Source organism: Oncorhynchus keta, chromosome 34 (genome assembly GCF_023373465.1).
Source record: "Oncorhynchus keta strain PuntledgeMale-10-30-2019 chromosome 34, Oket_V2, whole genome shotgun sequence".
In the NCBI taxonomy this organism is placed as follows: Eukaryota; Metazoa; Chordata; class Actinopteri; order Salmoniformes; family Salmonidae; genus Oncorhynchus; species Oncorhynchus keta.
The window spans coordinates 16,947,741-16,969,145 of record NC_068454.1 but is presented as its reverse complement, the minus strand read 5'-3'; the positions used below and the strand labels follow the sequence as shown (position 1 = coordinate 16,969,145).

At 41.4% G+C, this 21,405-nt stretch overlaps 2 protein-coding genes across 2 annotated transcripts in view; one reads left to right on the top strand and one right to left on the bottom strand.

Moving 5' to 3' along the window:
- The window catches only part of LOC118370517 (collagen alpha-1(IV) chain-like), a 73,264-nt gene extending 68,109 nt beyond the window's left edge, over window positions 1-5,155 (bottom strand). The window contains exon 1 of the mRNA XM_052493301.1: window positions 4,922-5,155. Coding sequence (XP_052349261.1) covers window positions 4,922-4,990 — 69 coding nt within the window. The 5' untranslated portion in view covers window positions 4,991-5,155. The remainder of the gene's footprint in view (window positions 1-4,921) is intronic.
- A 100-nt stretch (window positions 5,156-5,255) lies between these two features.
- LOC118366618 (collagen alpha-2(IV) chain-like) overlaps window positions 5,256-21,405 on the top strand; it is a 136,930-nt gene continuing 120,780 nt past the window's right edge. The window contains exons 1-3 of the mRNA XM_052493300.1: window positions 5,256-5,416; window positions 5,790-5,930; window positions 6,030-6,081. Coding sequence (XP_052349260.1) covers window positions 5,881-5,930; window positions 6,030-6,081 — 102 coding nt within the window. The 5' untranslated portion in view covers window positions 5,256-5,416; window positions 5,790-5,880. The remainder of the gene's footprint in view (window positions 5,417-5,789; window positions 5,931-6,029; window positions 6,082-21,405) is intronic.

Genomic DNA, 21,405 nt, shown 5'->3' with positions numbered 1-21,405 from the left:
CTGGATATTTAAACAGTAACAGAGAAATGCAATGTGAGCTGTCTGTCAGTCTGTCGGGGAGTGAAGAGTGTTGGATGGTGCAGACACCTTCAGCTGATATAAATTCTGCAAAAAGAAACGTCCCTTTTCAGGACCCTGTCTTTCAAAGATAATTCGTAAAAATCCAAATAACTTCCCAGATCTTCATTGTAAAGGGTTTAAACACTGTTTCCCATACTTATTCAATGAACCAATAACAATTAATGAACATGCACCCATGGAACGGTCATTAAAAGACACTAACAGCTTACAGACGGTAGGCAATTAAGGTCACAGTTATGAAAACTTAGGACACTAAAGAGGCCTTTCTGCTGACTCCGAAAAACACCAAAAGAAAGATGCCCAGGGTCCCTGCTCATCTGCGTGAATGTGCCTTAGGCATGCTGCAAGGAGACATGAGGACTGCAGATGTGGCCAGGGCAATAAACTGCAATGTACATACTGTGAGACGCCTAAAACAGCACCACAGAGAGACAGGATGGACAGCTGCTCGTCCTCACAGTGGCAGACCACGTGTAACAACACCTGCACAGGATCGGTACATCCGAACATCACACCTGCGGGGCAGGTACAGGATGGCAACAACAACTGCCCGAGTTACACCAGGAACACACAATCCCTCCATCAGTGCTCAGACTGTCCGCAATAGGCTTAGAGAGAATGTACTGAGGGCTTGTAGGCCTGTTGTAAGGCAGGTCCTCTTCAGACATCACCAGCAACAACGTCGCCTATGAGCACAAACCCACCGTCGCTGGACCAGACAGGACTGGCAAAAAAGTGCTCTTCACTGACGAGCCGCGGTTTTGTCTCAACAGGGGTGATGGTCGGATTCCCGTTTATCGTCGAAGGAATGAGCATTACTACGAGGCCTGTACTCTGGAGCGGGATCGATTTGGTGGTGGAGGGTTCGTCATGGTCTGGGGCGGTGTGTCATAGCATCATCGAACTGAGTTTGTTGTCATTGCAGGCAATCTCAAAGATGTGCGTAACAGGGAAGACATCATCGTCCCTCATGTGGTACCCTTCCTGAAGGCTCATCCTGACATGACCCTCCAGCATGACAATGCCACCAGCAATACTGCTCGTTATGTGCGTGATTTCCTGCAAGACAAGAATGTCAGTGTTCTGCCATGGCCAGCGAAGAGCCTGGATCTCAATCCTATTGAGCACATCTGAGACCTGTTGGATTGGAGGGTGAGGGCTTGGGCCATCTCCCCAGAAATGTCTGGGAACGAGCAGGTGCCTTGGTGGAAGAGTGAGGTAACATCTCACAGCAAGAACTGGCAAATCTGGTGCAGTCCATGAGGAGGAGATGCATTACAGTACTTAATGCAGCTGGTGGCCACACCAGATACTGACTGTTACTTTTGATTTTGACCCTCCCCCTTTGTTCAAGGACACATTATTCCATTTCTGTTAGTCACATGTCTGTGGAACTTGTTCAGTTTATGCCTCAGTTGTTTAATCTTGTTATGTTCATACAAATATTTTTACATGTTAAGTTTGCTGAAAATAAACGCAGTTGACAGTGAGAGGACATTTCTTTTTTTGCCGAGTTTAGATATACAGTACCAGTCAAAAGTTTGGACACACCTACTCACTCAATGGTTTTTCTTAATTTTTTACTATTTTCTACATTGTAGAATAATAGTGAAGACATCAAAACTATGAAATAATTAATATGGAATCATATAGTAACCAAAAAAGTGTGAAACAAATCAAAATATATGTGATTCTTCAAAGTAGCCAGCCTTTGCCTTGATGACAGCTTTGCACACTCTTGGCATTCTCTCAACCAGCTTCACATGGAATGCTCTTCCAACAACCTTGAAGGGGTTCCCACATATGCTGAGCACTTGTTGGTTGCTTTACCTTCACTCTGCGGTCCAACTCATCCAAAACCATTGCAATTTGGTTGAGGTCGGGTCATTGTGGAGGCCAGGTCATCTGATGCAGCACTCCATAACTCTCCTTCTTGGTCAAATAGCCCTTACACAGCCTGGTGGTGTGTTGGGTTATGGTCCTGTTGGAAAACAAATGATAGTCCCACTAAGTGAAAACCAGATGGGATGGCATATCGCTGCAGAATGCTGTGGTAGCCATGCTGGTTAAGTGTGCCTCGAATTCTAAATAAATCACTGACAGTGTCACCAGCAAAGCACACCCACACCATCACACCTCCTCCTCCATGCTTCACGGTGGGAACCATACATGCGGAGGGTCTTCCTTTTCTTGTGGCGGTCCTCATGAGAGCCAGTTTCACCATAGAGCTTGATGGATTTTCGCGACTGCACTTGAAGAAAGTTGTTGAAATTTTTCACATTGACTGACCTTCATGTCTTAAAGTAGAGATGGTCTGTCATTTCTCTTTGCTTCTTTGAGCTGTTCTTGCCATAATATGGACATGGACTTTCACCAAATAAGGCTATATTCTGTATACCACCCCTACCTTGTCACAACACAACTGATTGGCTCAAACACATTAAGAATAGAGGTCGACTGATTATGATTTTTCAACGCCGATACTGATACAGATTATTGGAGGACCAATAATGAAACATGCTCAATTTGGTTTAAATAATGCAAAAATACAGTGTTGGAGAAGAAAGTAAAAGTGCAATTTGTGTCATGTAAAAAAGCTAACTTTTAAGTTCCTTGCTCAGAACATGAGAACATATGAAAGGTGGTGGTTCAATATTCCCAGTTCTTCAATATTCCCAGTTCTTCAATATTCCCAGTTCTTCAATATTCCCAGTTAAGAAGTTTTAGGTTGTAGTCATTATGGGAATTATGATGCGTCGACTATTTCTCTCTATACCATTTGAATTTCAGAAACCTTAGACTATTGGATGTTGTAAAAGGCACTTTAGTATTGCCAGCCTAATTTCAGAAGTTGATAGGCTTTAAGCCATAAACTGCGTGTGAATCAAGCATTGCTAAGAGCTGCTGGCAAACGCAGTAAAGTTTGAATGAATGCTTACGAGCCTGCTGCCGCCTACCATCGCTCTGTCAGACTGCTCAATCAAATATCAAATCATAGACTTAATTATAATATAATAAACACAGAAATACGAGCCTTTGGTCATTAATATGGTCAAATCCAGAAACTATAATTTCGAAAACAAAACGTTTATTCTTTCAGTGAAATACGGAATCATTCCATATTTGATCGAACGGGTGGCAACCCTAAGTCTAAATATTTCTGTTATAGTGCACAACCTTCAATTTTATGTCATAATTATGTAACATTCTGGCAAATTAGTTCACAACGAGCCAGGCGGCCCAAAGTGTTGCATATACCCTGACTCTGTGTGCAATGAACGCAAGAGAAGTGACACAATTTCCCTAGTAATACTGCCTGCTAAGATGAATTTATTTTAACTAAATATGCAGGTTTAAAAATATATACTTCTGTGTATTGATTTTAAGAAAGGCATTGATGTTTATGGTTGGGTACATTTGTGCAACGATTGTGCTTTTTACGCGAAGTAAGCTAAGAATTGAAATTGATTATATGCAACGCAGGACAAGCTAGTTAACCTAGTAATATCATCAACCATGTGTAGTTAACTAGTGATTATGTGAAGATTGATGCTAGCTAGCAACTTACCTTGGCTCCTTGCTGCACTCGCGTAACCTGTGGTCAGCCTGCCACACAGTTTCCTCATGGAATGCAATGTAATCGGTCATAATCGGCATCCAAAAATGCTGATTACCGATTGTTATGAAAACTTGAAATCGGGCCTACTTAATCGGCCATGCCGATTAATGGGTCGACCACTAATTAAGAAGGAAAGAAATTCCACAAATTACCTTTTAACAAGGCACACCTGTCACCTATGCATTCCAGGTAACTACCTCATGAAGCTGGTTGAGAGAGTGCCAAGAGTGTGCAAAGCTGTCATCAAGGCAAAGGGTGGCTTCTTTGTGTTAAAAACTTATTGGGTTACTACATGATTCCATATGTGTTATTTCATAGTTTTGATGTCTTCACTATTATTCTACAATGTAGAAAATAGTACAAATAAAGAAAAACCCTGGAATAGGTACGTGTGTCCAAACCTTTGACTGGTACTGTACACTGATACGAAAATGATCTTACCCACATGTTTCTGTACAGTAAAATACATTTAATGTTAGAGTTTAGTCACAACTATTCAAAAAGCAGAGACACAGAAGTAGGTATACTGTATGAACATACACAGATAAACCACAGAGAGTGCTCCTAGCAGAATGCTCTATGTAGAGATTCTCAGAGCCACACTAAGCACTTTGACTGACCATGTTGCACTGCTCTAGAGGTATGATGCCAGAATAATTAATGGCAGCATGTATCATCAATGTGACCAATGCAATTATATTCACAGTATCATAATGTCTAATGTAAGTACAGTAATAAGCTAAATAAAATATATGGTTTTATATATTTGGAGAAACAATCTAATTGTTTGTTTTTACATTCAAAATCTAAAGAAAACGGACTATTCAAAGAGTTGGGTGAAGATATATTGAGAGTGGTCAGTGATGTCCAATGTGAACCTGATAAATGGTGAGAATTCCTAAGAATTTGCCACCATCAGTTTGGACATGACAGGTGGGCTTTATTCACAGCTATTGTATAGGTATTGTGCAAAATTCTTCATCTTAGAAATGCATAATAAGATACCAAACTTGTATTTAATGTTTTGAACTTTAAACACGCACTCAGTCAATTGTCAATGCTGAGTCTTGGAGAGGCATCGAGCACACCATGAGCGCAACTTCCAAAACTCCAAACGCACAACTTATACAGTAGCCTATTTCTCAAGTTGAACACATAAGATAGTAACACAATACAGTTTTTACCATGTTCAATTAAACAGTTAGTTAAAATGACTCTTACCTCCGCCTCTGTCTGGTATACGGCGTAGCAGAGAGCCACCAACAAAACCAGGGTGCAACTCTGGAACATTATTGCGTTGGGACACAATGGAAATGTATGCAGGCCTACAACTGTCCCGAATGTCCACTAAAGACCACTTGTTGAAACCTTCGTATTCTTCTTCTTAAAGGAAATACAGACTATCAGCAGAGCTTGTGCAGTGCGTTGGGTTGCATATTTGCCCTGGACGTTGTGAGCCTCTTTCTGATCAATGCAACTTGTTCTTGTTTGTCGTCAACCACACCCCCTGTTAACGACCACGCTTGCCCATATGTACGGACACAACCATGTTGTTACAAAGCACCACTTCAACTTTAACTGTTAGGAGAGAGACTGCTCATTATCTGTATATTGGTGACAGAGCGACCGGGACAACTGAGATTTTACATCGCCGGGATCTGGCGTGTATACCCTCACACGCTAGACTCTTCCCCCGACAAGCGCAACAGATCCCAGGTAGAAAAAGTGTTTTTTTGTGTTAATTGTTGTCTCGTTCACTAACACACTTGTTCAGAGATCTTATGTGGTTTTCCCATTTCCATGTGTTATAATAGCCTATTTGGATAGCCTACAGGTACAGACATCACATGCGTAAAGCCTACAGACAAACCCAACTACTCTTGAAGGAGATTTATAACCCGCATCCATGTCTCCACTTTTATATGAATATCATGTGTAATATATATATATATATTGACAACAATATTGTGCGTTTCAAAAACGTTTACGCACGCGCGCGGCGAACAGTGTATTTTTTTTCGACATTAACGATATATACTGTTATAATGTCATGTTGTTCAACAAATAAATGCCATGTTTTTTGTCTCAGTTGTGTTCGTGGCCTGCCCGACATGCATTAGGGCTGCTACTATACCTGGAGAAGAACACTAGTTGCAGTAGGAATTAAGTTTGAAGTTCGGATGAGTGGGGCAATGCAGGCAACACACCAGAGACAACTGAAGAACCCGAGGCAAGTGCTCAGCGGGCTCTATTATGTTGTTATGTGTTGTGGTATACCGTTGTCTGTGTAAAATGTATATTAACTCATTCACTCTCCCTTTCCCTTTAGGTTTCTGATTCTATGTTTTTCGGTGGCCATCCTAGCGTCGGGAGTTGACGCAGTAAGTTTTATTTTAAACTCATCATGCGGTAGGAGGGGGGGCAGTATTGTTGACGAGGGGACAGCTGTGGGCACATTTGCATTTAACGCTGGTTGCTTGCTTCTTGGAGCAGTGGGCATGTCAGCTGAACTCGCAGCCAGGTCACCGACGACACAAGTCAGTATTCGATCTATGTCTGAAGACGTTGGGAGATGAAGTGGAAACCGGCCACTAGGGGCAACAGTGAGCGCTGTTACCTTAAGGTCGGTTTCAGTAAGCATCTGCCTCTGATTCCAAAGGTTGCAAGTGAGAATACGTTGTTTTTAATATTTTTGTTTTTAAGCCTATCCCAAGCCTTAAACCTTACCTTAACCATTCAAAGTTAATGCCCAACCTTAAGAATTTGGAGTTAATGCTTGAACTTAAGTATCTGCCTCTAATTTCAAAGGTTGCAAGTTTGAATCCAGCAATAGAAAGCTGTTTTTGAGATGTTTGTTTTAAGCCTATTCCAAACTTTAACCCTTGCCTTAACCATTTGAAGTTAATGCCCAACCTTAAGAATTTGCCCTGACGTGAGACTGTGAGAGCTGGTAGCAACTTGATTGTCTCTAGGGCTTTTTTCTCACTGAGCTGCTTGAACTGTTTTTGTCATTTGTTCATGTGTTACTTTCCTGCCAAGACATCTGTGGGATGATTTTCTACTGAACTTATTTTGAGGGAGAAATAACTATCATGGCAGAGGGTCCCATTTAATTTAGATTGCAATATGAAGGGGTAATGACAACTGGCTCAGTTTGAGAGCAGTTCAGGATGTGTCCACATAGAATTAGCTTTTCAGACGTAGCTACATCTTTGGTTGGGTGATGTTCCCATTTATTTCAGATATTGAAGCTAAATTAGCTAGAGCAACTTTACATATAATAAATACTGTGTGAAGAGAGGTGCATTCTATAAGCATTTTCCTGTGAGAAGGTAAGAACCCACCTGTGTACCATGTGACCAGTGACCTATAACCCCATGTTAGAGTCCCCCTAGTGTAAGATAAAACATCCATTCCTCGCACACTCTCTCTAACCTTCTCAAATATTTTGTAAGGAAAGAGGTACCTCATTAGGTAATTCCAGTGATGTCTGTTTGGTTTAAAAGCTGAAGTGGACTGCTGACCATTGCAGTGTTGAGGTTAGGGGTTACGGGTTGTGACCCCGGTACTGTTGACCCTAAATTATTAGTCATGGTGAATATCCATTAATAAAATAATCTCTCTGCTAGCTCTCACAGTCTCATGTCAGAATTAGACGTCCATCCATGTTTCTCAAACGTCACATTTTGAAGTATTTAAGGTTAAGTTCAGGCATTAACTCCAAATTCCTAAGGTTACAAATTAGCTCAGAATGGTTAAGATAAGGACTGGAATAGGCTTAAAACAGCTTTCTTGGGCCTCCTGAATGGCACAGTGGTCGAAGGCACTGCATCGCAGACCCGGGTTTGATCCTGGGCTGTGTCCCAGGCTTTATCACATCCAGCTGTGATCGGGAATCCCATAAGGTGGTGCACAATTGGCCCAGCGTCATCCCAGTTAGGGGAGTGTTTGGCCGGGCTGCTTTACTTGGCTCATCACGCTCTAGCAACTCCTTGATGCAGGCTGACCTCGGTCGTCAGTTGAATGGTGTTTCCTCCAACACATTGGTGCCGCTGGGTTCCGGGTTAAGTGGGCGGGTGTTAATTAAGGAGCCTGGTTTGGAGGATCATGTTTCAGAGGACGCATGACTCGACCTTCACCTCCCGAGCCCGTTGGGGAGTTGCAGTGATGAGACAAGATTGAAATAATATAAAATAACTGCTTTATATCGCTGGTTTCCAACTTGCAACTTTTGGAATCAGAGGCATGGATTGATGTCGAATACTGACTTGAGTCATGGGTGACCTGGCTGCCCTCCTCCCTGTTCTTAAGTCAGAAAGTATGTGCCACTATGTGTGCACTCTCTTACTCAGGGTATGTGTATGGGCAGCTTCTTGAGGAATGATTACCCACCTCCCAGACTTTCTCTGTATTACAGTCAGGAGATTGGCTTTGACCTACATGTAGATCTGTCAGTAGGGCTGGGCGAAATGGCCAAAATGTTATATTCCAGCAGTTAAAATAAAAAAATTGGACGGTCTGACGGTATTTGACAGTATTTTTAGTTTTGAATTCTAACAGTTCTACATTTGCTTTATAAGTAGTGAGTGATCCTAGGGTGGCAACACGTACATTCTAAGTGATTTCAATGAGTCTTTCTCCATTCTGATTGTTTTATACTGTTCAATTCAACTTCAACCAAAACATCACTTCTGCATTCCCTGCACTCAGTTGCAGTGGTGGAAAAAGTACCCAATTATCATACTTGAGTAAAAGTAAAGATACATTAATAGAACATTTCTAAAGTAAAAGTGAGTCACCCAGTAAAATAATACTTTAGTAAAAGTCTAAAAATATTTGGTTTTAGATATACGTAAGTATCAAAAGTACATGTAATTGATCAAATGTAATTAAGTATCAAAAGTAAAAGTAGAAATCATTTCAAATTCCTTATTAAGCAAACCAGATGGCACCATTTTCTTGTTTTTATTTACAGATAGCCAGGGGCACACTCCTACACTCAGACATTATTTACAGATAGCCAGGGGCACACTCCTACACTCAGACATTATTTACAGATAGCCAGGGGCACACTCCTACACTCAGACATTATTTACAGATAGCCAGGGGCACACTCCTACACTCAGACATTATTTACAGATAGCCAGGGGCACACTCCTACACTCAGACATTATTTACAGATAGCCAGGGGCACACTCCAACACTCAGACATTATTTACAGATAGCCAGGGGCACACTCCAACACTCAGACATAATTTGCAGATACCCAGGGGCACACTCCAACACTCAGACATAATTTACAGATAGACAGGGGCACACTCCTACACTCAGACATTATTTACAGATAGCCAGGGGCACACTCCTACACTCAGACATTATTTACAGATAGCCAGGGGCACACTCCAACACTCAGACATTATTTACAGATAGCCAGGGGCACACTCCAACACTCAGACATAATTTACAGATAGCCAGGGGCACACTCCAACACTCAGACATTATTTACAGATAGCCAGGGGCACACTCCAACACTCAGACATTATTTACAGATAGCCAGGGGCACACTCCAACACTCAGACATAATTTACAGATAGCCAGGGGCACACTCCAACACTCAGACATGATTTACAGATAGCCAGGGGCACACTCCAACACTCAGACATAATTTACAGATAGCCAGGGGCACACTCCAACACTCAGACATTATTTACAGATAGCCAGGGGCACACTCCAACACTCAGACAATTTACAAACAAATCATTTGTGTTTAGTGAGTCCACCAGATCAGAGGCATTAGACAACCAGGGATGTTCTCTTGACAAGTGCGTGAATTGGACCATTTTCCTGTCCTGCTATCTTAGGTCTTCTGAAATCTATTTTGTTCGAGGCATGGTTCACATCAGGCAATGCTTCTTGCTTCTTATGAATAGCAAACTAAAAGTTTGTGAGTGTTGTTGTTTTTTACTCGTTACATTCAAAATGTAACGAGTACTTTTAGGTGTCAGGGAAAATGTATGGAGTAAAAAGTACAATATTGTCTTTAGGAATGTAGTGAAGTAAAAGCAAAGGTTGTCAAAAATAAAAACAGTAAAATAAAGTACATATACCAACAAAAAAAAGATAAGTAGTACTTGAAAGTATTTTTACTTACGTACTTTACACCACTGCTCAATTGAGGTCATTTCCAAACTGCCACGTTTTACTGCACGATATGGGCAAATAATCTAGGACTTATTTTTAACCAAATGTTGCAATTGCGATTTGACTTGCGAATTTGTGCAAAACTGTTGGAATCATGGAAATATAATGACTATTCTAATTCCATAGTTATAGTATAGTAGTTATAGTAGTGGGCACTTTGAATACATTGTTTTTTGAGATCACCACGAATTAAAATGCCAGGGAGGCGTTATTGTGACAGGGTAGGAACTAAAGTTTTGATAAGTGTTTCTTAGGGGACCCTATGAGCTTTGGCTACATTACAAGTTTTCTCTTAGCTACTTCATGTAGCTAACATATTCCTCTTTGATTTAGAAGATACTGTTGCACAAACAACATGCTGATTTAAAAATATATTTTTTAAGGAACTCAATCCGGCTTTCAACTAACTCTTGAAAGTTGTAATAGTAGAATGCATGAGTTGCAATTTCAAATTGGGAAGTCCATCATCAGTGTTTCTCTTGTCATGTCAGTCATTGCATACCTTAGAGAGCTATTTATAACTTGTCTAAAATGTTCAGATCATCTAGCCCATGCCAGCTAATGTTTTTTAGCTAGGTTTTTTTGCCCATAGATTTTGTTGAAATGTTTGAGTCAGTCAAATATCACATAAATACACAATTAGACATAGCAAAATGAATAGAATTGCAAACAAATGTGCTATAAAAAAGAAAACCCGTCTCTGCACCCTATGACAAAATAGGAAATAAGGTTTAAACCTGCAAAATCTTATCTCCTCCAACAAGAGGGGTGTAAACAGTGTGTGTCATGAACAGTGCTTGTGCCCATAGAAATAGATGTGGCGCGTGCGCAGGATGTTCCCCAATGCCGGAAAGGGGGCCTGAGTGAAAAAAATTGTGAACCCCTGGGCTAGCCTACAAGCCTAAAGGATGACCCTTTGTGAACCCCTGGGCTAGCCTACTAGCCTGAAGGATGACCCTTTGTGAACTCCTGGGCTAGCCTACTAGCCTGAAGGATGACCCTTTGTGAACCCCTGGGCTAGCCTACTAGCCTGAAGGATGACCCTTTGTGAACCCCTGGGCTAGCCTACTAGCCTGAAGGATGACCCTTTGTGAACCCCTGGGCTAGCCTACTAGCCTGAAGGATGACCCTTTGTGAACCCCTGGGCTAGCCTACTAGCCTGAAGGATGACCCTTTGTGAACCCCTGGGCTAGCCTACTAGCCTGAAGGATGACCCTTTGTGAACCCCTGGGCTAGCCTACTAGCCTGAAGGATGACCCTTTGTGAACCCCTGGGCTAGCCTACTAGCCTGAAGGATGACCCTTTGTGAACCCCTGGGCTAGCCTACTAGCCTGAAGGATGACCCTTTGTGAACCCCTGGGCTAGCCTACTAGCCTGAAGGGGGACCCTTTGTGAACCCCTGGGCTAGCCTACTAGCCTGAAGGATGACCCCTTGTGAACCCCTGGGCTAGCCTACTAGCCTGAAGGATGACCCTTTGTGAACCCCTGGGCTAGCCTACTAGCCTGAAGGATGACCCTTTGTGAACCCCTGGGCTAGCCTACTAGCCTGAAGGATGACCCCTTGTGAACCCCTGGGCTAGCCTACTAGCCTGAAGGATGACCCTTTGTGAACCCCTGGGGTAGCCTACTAGCCTGAAGGATGACCCTTTGTGAACCCCTGGGCTAGCCTACTAGCCTGAAGGATGACCCTTTGTGAACCCCTGGGCTAGCCTACTAGCCTGAAGGGGACCCTTGTGAACCCCTGGGCTAGCCTACTAGCCTGAAGGATGACCCTTTGTGAACCCCTGGGCTAGCCTACTAGCCTGAAGGATGACCCTTTGTGAACCCCTGGGCTAGCCTACTAGCCTGAAGGATGACCCTTTGTGAACCCCTGGGCTAGCCTACTAGCCTGAAGGATGACCCTTTGTGAACCCCTGGGCTAGCCTACTAGCCTGAAGGATGACCCTTTGTGAACCCCTGGGCTAGCCTACTAGCCTGAAGGATGACCCTTTGTGAAGCACTGGCTGGATGCTACTGTCTGAGCACAAATGAGATTAAATAATAAGTCATCAAATAAAATAACAAAATATACACATCACTGAAATATTTGATTAAAGTAAAGTAATGTGAATAAATGATGGTTTATTAGTAGGTGATAAGCAGTAATGGTCAGTCACTATCATCATTGAGGTTTTATTCATTAAATAATAAAGTCATCATCATACTAAAAACAAATATGTAATATATAACCAAAATATTTGATTCAAGTAAAGTAATGTGAATAAATGATGGTTAGAGCCTAATAAGTGCTGTTAATGGGCAGTCACTACCATAAATGGCTTTATTCTGTCTTTTTACAACATTTAACCTGTATTGTTTAAAAAAATGTAAACAGAAACAGATTTTTTTTTAAACCGAACCAAAACCGAAACCGACCTCAAAAAGCACTAATCACTCAGCACTGGATTTGAGAGAGATTCCCATTAGAGAACTATAAACGTTCCCCCCCAGCAAACCCCTCAGAGAGTTTCTACTCTGAAGTTATGATACAGTCATCTTTGGTTACCATGAATCCACAACTAAACAGTGCAACATATTGTCGACTGACCTTAGTTCTCTCTTTCTCTCTCTCTCTCTCTCTCTCTCTTTCTTTCTTTCTTTTGGAATTTAACCGAGAGTTCTAACTTGCCGTAAAACGTGTGAAGGATTTTGAGAAAGGAGATAGGGAGGAGGAATTAACAAGGCCAGCTTGTTACCCAGAGTTAATAGCCAGTTCAAAAGGCCTATAATGTTTTTGTTCTTTTTATCCTCTGTTTCCTTGGACATATTCATTTCAAGCCTTTTCATCATCTGGCCTCAAAAATCTTTACATATTCATTTCACATGGGCCATTTAATTTTGTCCTGTTTCTTCACACCCTTCCCGTGTGGTGGTCTTACCATGCCCATTATGCATGCATTCCCTTAGTGTGTGTGCGTGTGTGCATGCGTTTGTGTGTGCATATGTGCCCACACGCCCATGCATGTGTGTTTGTGTGTGTGGGTTTGGTCCTGTTTGCCTCGATCAAGAATGTTAGTACCAGATATGGTCAGAAGATGTGAGTGTTATCATCTGCAACACAATCTTTAATATCATACCCTGACTTTTCTATGAGTTAAAGATTTTTGAGGCCAGATGATGAAAAGGCTTGTTGTGCTAGTCTCTTATCAGATTTGGTCTCAACCTGATGAGAAGCGTGTGACATGGCTCAGGCCGTCTTTGTATTTTGCTACTTTAGGCCAAGCCTCTAATGCCAGTGATACCAGGACAGAATGTAGAACAAGGGATATTTTTAGACAGGCAGCATCCAAGACTAGACTGTTTTCAGTTCAGCATCGGGACTTTTTCAGATTCAGCGAATGTCACTATTTAGTTTAGTTTATTACGATCCCCATTAGCTACTGCACATGTAGCAGCTACTCTTCCTGGGGTCCAGCTACTCTTCCTGGGGTCCAGCTACTGTTCCTGGGGTCCAGCTACTCTTCCTGGGGTCCAGCTACTCTTCCTGGGGTCCAGCTACTCTTCCTGGGGTCCAGCTACTCTTCCTGGGGTCCAGCTACTCTTCCTGGGGTCCAGCTACTCTTCCTGGGGTCCACATATAATGTAAAAATACATGACAAAGTACAGAACAGTAATAGACAAGAACAACATAAGATATTACATGAAATAAAACATGCACATTAAATAAGAGTTATATATAGGAAAGGCACCAAGAGACAACAAAAATACTATGTACACTATCAGGACCGGTACGATATCAGGGTTTGGTACGATACGGTAAAATGGTGTCACGGTTCGGTACGATACGGTACAATGGTGTCACGGTTCGGTACGATACGGTACAGTGGTGTCACGGTTCGGTACGATATGGTACAATGGTGTCACGGTTCGGTACGATATGGTACAATGGTGTCACGGTTCGGTACGATACGGTACAATGGTGTCACGGTTCGGTACGATATGGTACAATGGTGTCACAGTTCGGTACAGTTTCGATACATCGACAAAATAAATGCCTGTGAAATATATAATTAGTATTTAGATTTCCATTTATTATAATAGTAATCAGGGTAGCTTGAATTCCCAGGACGATATGAAAACAAAGGGACAACAAAAACCAGCAGTGCCTGTCTTATAACATGAAATAAAATAATCATTTCAAACAGATTAGTGCATAGTCCAGCAGCATATATCAAAATGAAGTCACATAGCTGTACCTCAAACAAAATGGGACCACTTGAAACATGATACGTCCAAAGAAGAAAAATATATCATTTGTACCTGAGAAAATGTATTTTCTATTTTCCTTGTATACCAATAAATAACATTGGTGGTTTGGCTTTTAGCAGCATAGGCAAACATACACAAAACAGCAGTGCCTGCCTTATAACATAAAACAATAAAATAGGCATTTAAAAAACAACTTCAACAAAAGAGTGCATAGTTAAGCAGCATATTGAAACACTTTGTCACATAGCAGTGCCTTAAACAAAATAGGACCACTTGAGACTAGTTACTTGAAAACAATTACAAATAAATACATTTTGATCAGATTTGAAAGTTTTTCTTTAAGAAGATTAGTCTATCCACATTATCTGCAGTGAGCACAGATCAGCTAGCTGTGACAATGCCAGCCGCTGTGGAGAATACCCTCTCGCTAGGGACAGAGGTCCCAGGCACAGCCAGGTATCTAATATATAATAATAATATATGCCATTTAGCAGACGCTTTTATCCAAAGCGACTTACAGTCATATGTGCATACATTCTACGTATGGGTGGTCCCAGGGATCGAACCCACTACCCTGGCGTTACAAGCGCCATGCTCTACCAACTGAGCTACAGACCAAGGACCAGGTATCTGTGACAATGTCAGCCACTGTGGAGAATACCCTCTCGCTAGGGACAGAGGTCCCAGGCACAGCCAGGTATCTGTGACAATGTCAGCCACTGTGGAGAATACCCTCTCGCTAGGGACAGAGGTCCCAGGCACAGCCAGGTATCTGTGACAATGTCAGCCGCTGTGGAGAATACCCTCTCGCTAGGGACAGAGGTCCCAGGCACAGCCAGGTATCTGTGACAATGTCAGCCACTGTGGAGAATACCCTCTCGCTAGGGACAGAGGTCCCAGGCACAGCCAGGTATCTGTGACAATGTCAGCCACTGTGGAGAATACCCTCTCGCTAGGGACAGAGGTCCCAGGCACAGCCAGGTATCTGTGACAATATCCACCACTCTAATAGTCAGCCGCTGTGGAGAATACCCTCTCGCTAGGGACAGAGGTCCCAGGCACAGCCAGGTATCTGTGACAATGTCAGCCGCTGTGGAGAATACCCTCTCGCTAGGGACAGAGGTCCCAGGCACAGCCAGGTATCTGTGACAATGTCAGCCGCTGTGGAGAATACCCTCTCGCTAGGGACAGAGGTCCCAGGCACAGCCAGGTAGCACCTTGCTAACATGGCAACATGAGGGTCTTTGGTCTTCCACCATGTAAGTGGTGAACAGAACCTATATGTAGATGTTATATCCACCACTCTAACAGGCTATCAGTAATGAACAGAGCCTATATGTAGATGTTATATCCACCACTCTAACAGGCTATCAGTAATGAACAGAACCTACATGTAGATGTTATATCCACCACTCTAACAGGCTATCAGTAATGAACAGAGCCTATATGTAGATGTTATATCCACCACTCTAACAGGCTATCAGTAATGAACAGAACCTACATGTAGATGTTATATCCACCACTCTAACAGGCTATCAGTAATGAACAGAGCCTACATGTTGTAGATGTTATATCCACCACTCTAACAGGCTATCAGTAATGAACAGAACCTACATGTAGATGTTATATCCACCACTCTAACAGGCTATCAGTAATGAACAGAACCTATATGTAGATGTTATATCCACCACTCTAACAGGCTATCAGTAATGAACAGAACCTACATGTAGATGTTATATCCACCACTCTAACAGGCTATCAGTAATGAACAGAACCTACATGTAGATGTTATATCCACCACTCTAACAGGCTATCAGTAATGAACAGAACCTACAAGTAGATGTTATATCCACCACTCTAACAGGCTATCAGTAATGAACAGAGCCTATATGTTGTAGATGTTATATCCACCACTCTAACAGGCTATCAGTAATGAACAGAGCCTACATGTTGTAGATGTTATATCCACCACTCTAACAGGCTATCAGTAATGAACAGAGCCTACATGTTGTATATGTTATATCCACCACTCTAACAGGCTATCAGTAATGAACAGAACCTATATGTAGATGTTATATCCACCACTCTAACAGGCTATCAGTAATGAACAGAACCTACATGTAGATGTTATATCCACCACTCTAACAGGCTATCAGTAATGAACAGAACCTACATGTAGATGTTATATCCACCACTCTAACAGGCTATCAGTAATGAACAGAGCCTACATGTAGATGTTATATCCACCACTCTAACAGGCTATCAGTAATGAACAGAGCCTATATGTAGATGTTATATCCACCACTCTAACAGGCTATCAGTAATGAACAGAACCTACATGTAGATGTTATATCCACCACTCTAACAGGCTATCAGTAATGAACAGAACCTACATGTAGATGTTATATCCACCACTCTAACAGGCTATCAGTAATGAACAGAACCTACATGTAGATGTTATATCCACCACTCTAACAGGCTATCAGTAATGAACAGAACCTACATGTAGATGTTATATCCACCACTCTAACAGGCTATCAGTAATGAACAGAGCCTATATGTAGATGTTATATCCACCACTCTAACAGGCTATCAGTAATGAACAGAACCTACATGTAGATGTTATATCCACCACTCTAACAGGCTATCAGTAATGAACAGAACCTATATGTAGATGTTATATCCACCACTCTAACAGGCTATCAGTAATGAACAGAGCCTACATGTAGATGTTATATCCACCACTCTAACAGGCTATCAGTAATGAACAGAGCCTACATGTTGTAGATGTTATATCCACCACTCTAACAGGCTATCAGTAATGAACAGAACCTACATGTAGATGTTATATCCACCACTCTAACAGGCTATCAGTAATGAACAGAACCTACATGTAGATGTTATATCCACCACTCTAACAGGCTATCAGTAATGAACAGAACCTACATGTAGATGTTATATCCACCACTCTAACAGGCTATCAGTAATGAACAGAACCTACATGTAGATGTTATATCCACCACTCTAACAGGCTATCAGTAATGAACAGAGCCTATATGTTGTAGATGTTATATCCACCACTCTAACAGGCTATCAGTAATGAACAGAGCCTACATGTTGTAGATGTTATATCCACCACTCTAACAGGCTATCAGTAATGAACAGAGCCTACATGTTGTATATGTTATATCCACCACTCTAACAGGCTATCAGTAATGAACAGAACCTATATGTAGATGTTATATCCACCACTCTAACAGGCTATCAGTAATGAACAGAACCTACATGTAGATGTTATATCCACCACTCTAACAGGCTATCAGTAATGAACAGAACCTACATGTAGATGTTATATCCACCACTCTAACAGGCTATCAGTAATGAACAGAGCCTACATGTAGATGTTATATCCACCACTCTAACAGGCTATCAGTAATGAACAGAGCCTATATGTAGATGTTATATCCACCACTCTAACAGGCTATCAGTAATGAACAGAACCTACATGTAGATGTTATATCCACCACCTAACAGGCTATCTGAACAGAACCTACATGTAGATGTTATATCCAACTAACAGGCTATCAGTAATGAACAGAACCTACATGTAGATGTTATATCCACCACTCTAACAGGGCTATCAGTAATGAACAGAGCCAGAGCCTATATGTAGATGTTATATCCACCACTCTAACAGGCTATCAGTAATGAACAGAACCTACATGTTGTAGATGTTATATCCACCACTCTAACAGGCTATCAGTAATGAACAGAGCCTACATGTTGTAGATGTTATATCCACCACTCTAACAGGCTATCAGTAATGAACAGAGCCTACATGTAGATGTTATATCCACCACTCTAACAGGCTATCAGTAATGAACAGAACCTACATGTTGTAGATGTTATATCCACCACTCTAACAGGCTATCAGTAATGAACAGAGCCTACATGTTGTAGATGTTATATCCACCACTCTAACAGGCTATCAGTAATGAACAGAGCCTACATGTTGTAGATGTTATATCCACCACTCTAACAGGCTATCAGTAATGAACAGAACCTATATGTAGATGTTATATCCACCACTCTAACAGGCTATCAGTAATGAACAGAACCTACATGTAGATGTTATATCCACCACTCTAACAGGCTATCAGTAATGAACAGAACCTACATGTAGATTTTATATCCACCACTCTAACAGGCTATCAGTAATGAACAGAGCCTACATGTAGATGTTATATCCACCACTCTAACAGGCTATCAGTAATGAACAGAGCCTATATGTAGATGTTATATCCACCACTCTAACAGGCTATCAGTAATGAACAGAACCTACATGTAGATGTTATATCCACCACTCTAACAGGCTATCAGTAATGAACAGAACCTACATGTAGATGTTATATCCACCACTCTAACAGGCTATCAGTAATGAACAGAGCCTACATGTAGATGTTATATCCACCACTCTAACAGGCTATCAGTAATGAACAGAGCCTATATGTAGATGTTATATCCACCACTCTAACAGGCTATCAGTAATGAACAGAGCCTATATGTAGATGTTATATCCACCACTCTAACAGGCTATCAGTAATGAACAGAGCCTACATGTTGTAGATGTTATATCCACCACTCTAACAGGCTATCAGTAATGAACAGAGCCTATATGTAGATGTTATATCCACCACTCTAACAGGCTATCAGTGAACAGAGATAGATGTTATATCCACCAGGCTCTAACAGGCCTATATGTTGTAGATGTTATATCCACCACTCAGTATAGGCTATCCAGTAATGAACAGAGCCTACAGATGTTATATCCACCACCTAACAGGCTATCAGTAATGAACAGAGCCTACATGTTGTAGATGTTATATCCACCACTCTAACAGGCTATCAGTAATGAACAGAGCCTACATGTTGTAGATGTTATATCCACCACTCTAACAGGCTATCAGTAATGAACAGAGCCTACATGTTGTAGATGTTATATCCACCACTCAGGCTATCAGTAATGAACAGAGCCTACAGGCTAACAGGCTATCAGTAATGAACAGAGCCTACATGTTGTAGATGTTATATCCACCACTCTAACAGGCTATCAGTAATGAACAGAGCCTACATGTTGTAGATGTTATATCCACCACTCTAACAGGCTATCAGTAATGAACAGAGCCTACATGTTGTAGATGTTATATCCACCACTCTAACAGGCTATCAGTAATGAACAGAGCCTACATGTTGTAGATGTTATATCCACCACTCTAATAGGCTATCAGTAATGAACAGAGCCTACATGTTGTAGATGTTATATCCACCACTCTAACAGGCTATCAGTAATGAACAGAGCCTACATGTTGTAGATGTTATATCCACCACTCTAACAGGCTATCAGTAATGAACAGAGCCTACATGTTGTAGATGTTATATCCACCACTCTAACAGGCTATCAGTAATGAACAGAGCCTACATGTTGTAGATGTTATATCCACCACTCTAACAGGCTATCAGTAATGAACAGAGCCTACATGTAGATGTTATATCCACCATCTAACAGGCTATCCAGCCTACATGTTGTAGATGTTATATAACAGGCTATCAGTAATGAACAGAGCCTACATGTTGTAGATGTTATATCCACCACTCTAACAGGCTATCAGTAATGAACAGAGCCTACATGTTGTAGATGTTATATCCACCACTCTAACAGGCTATCAGTAATGAACAGAGCCTACATGTTGTAGATGTTATATCCACCACTCTAACAGGCTATCAGTAATGAACAGAGCCTACATGTAGATGTTATATCCACCACTCTAACAGGCTATCAGTAATGAACAGAGCCTACATGTTGTAGATGTTATATCCACCACTCTAACAGGCTATCAGTAATGAACAGAACCTACATGTTGTAGATGTTATATCCACCACTCTAACAGGCTATCAGTAATGAACAGAACCTACATGTTGTAGATGTTATATCCACCACTCTAACAGGCTATCAGTAATGAACAGAGCCTACATGTAGATGTTATATCCACCACTCTAACAGGCTATCAGTAATGAACAGAACCTACATGTTGTATATGTTATATCCACCACTCTAACAGGCTATCAGTAATGAACAGAGCCTACATGTAGATGTTATATCCACCACTCTAACAGGCTATCAGTAATGAACAGAGCCTACATGTTGTAGATGTTATATCCACCACTCTAACAGGCTATCAGTAATGAACAGAGCCTACATGTTGTAGATGTTATATCCACCACTCTAACAGGCTATCAGTAATGAACAGAGCCTATATGTAGATGTTATATCCACCACTCTAATAGGCTATCAGCAATGAACAGAGCCCACATGTTGTATATGTTATATCCACCACTCTAACAGGCTATCAGTAATGAACAGAGCCTACATGTTGTAGATGTTATATCCACCACTCTAACAGGCTATCAGTAATGAACAGAGCCTACATGTTGTAGATGTTATATCCACCACTCTAATAGGCTATCAGCAATGAACAGAGCCCACATGTTGTATATGTTATATCCACCACTCTAACAGGCTATCAGTAATGAACAGAGCCTACATGTTGTAGATGTTATATCCACCACTCTAACAGGCTATCAGTAATGAACAGAGCCTACATGTAGATGTTATATCCACCACTCTAACAGGCTATCAGTAATGAACAGAGCCTACATGTTGTAGATGTTATATCCACCACTCTAACAGGCTATCAGTAATGAACAGAGCCTACATGTAGATGTTATATCCACCACTCTAACAGGCTATCAGTAATGAACAGAGCCTACATGTTGTAGATGTTATATCCACCACTCTAACAGGCTATCAGTAATGAACAGAACCTACATGTAGATGTTATATCCACCACTCTAACAGGCTATCAGTAATGAACAGAACCTACATGTAGATGTTATATCCACCACTCTAACAGGCTATCAGTAATGAACAGAACCTACATGTAGATGTTATATCCACCACTCTAATAGGCTATCAGCAATGAACAGAACCTACATGTAGATGTTATATCCACCACTCTAATAGGCTATCAGTAATGAACAGAGCCTACATGTTGTAGATGTTATATCCACCACTCTAATAGGCTATCAGTAATGAACAGAGCCTACATGTTGTAGATGTTATATCCACCACTCTAACAGGCTATCAGTAATGAACAGAGCCTATATGTAGATGTTATATCCACCACTCTAATAGGCTA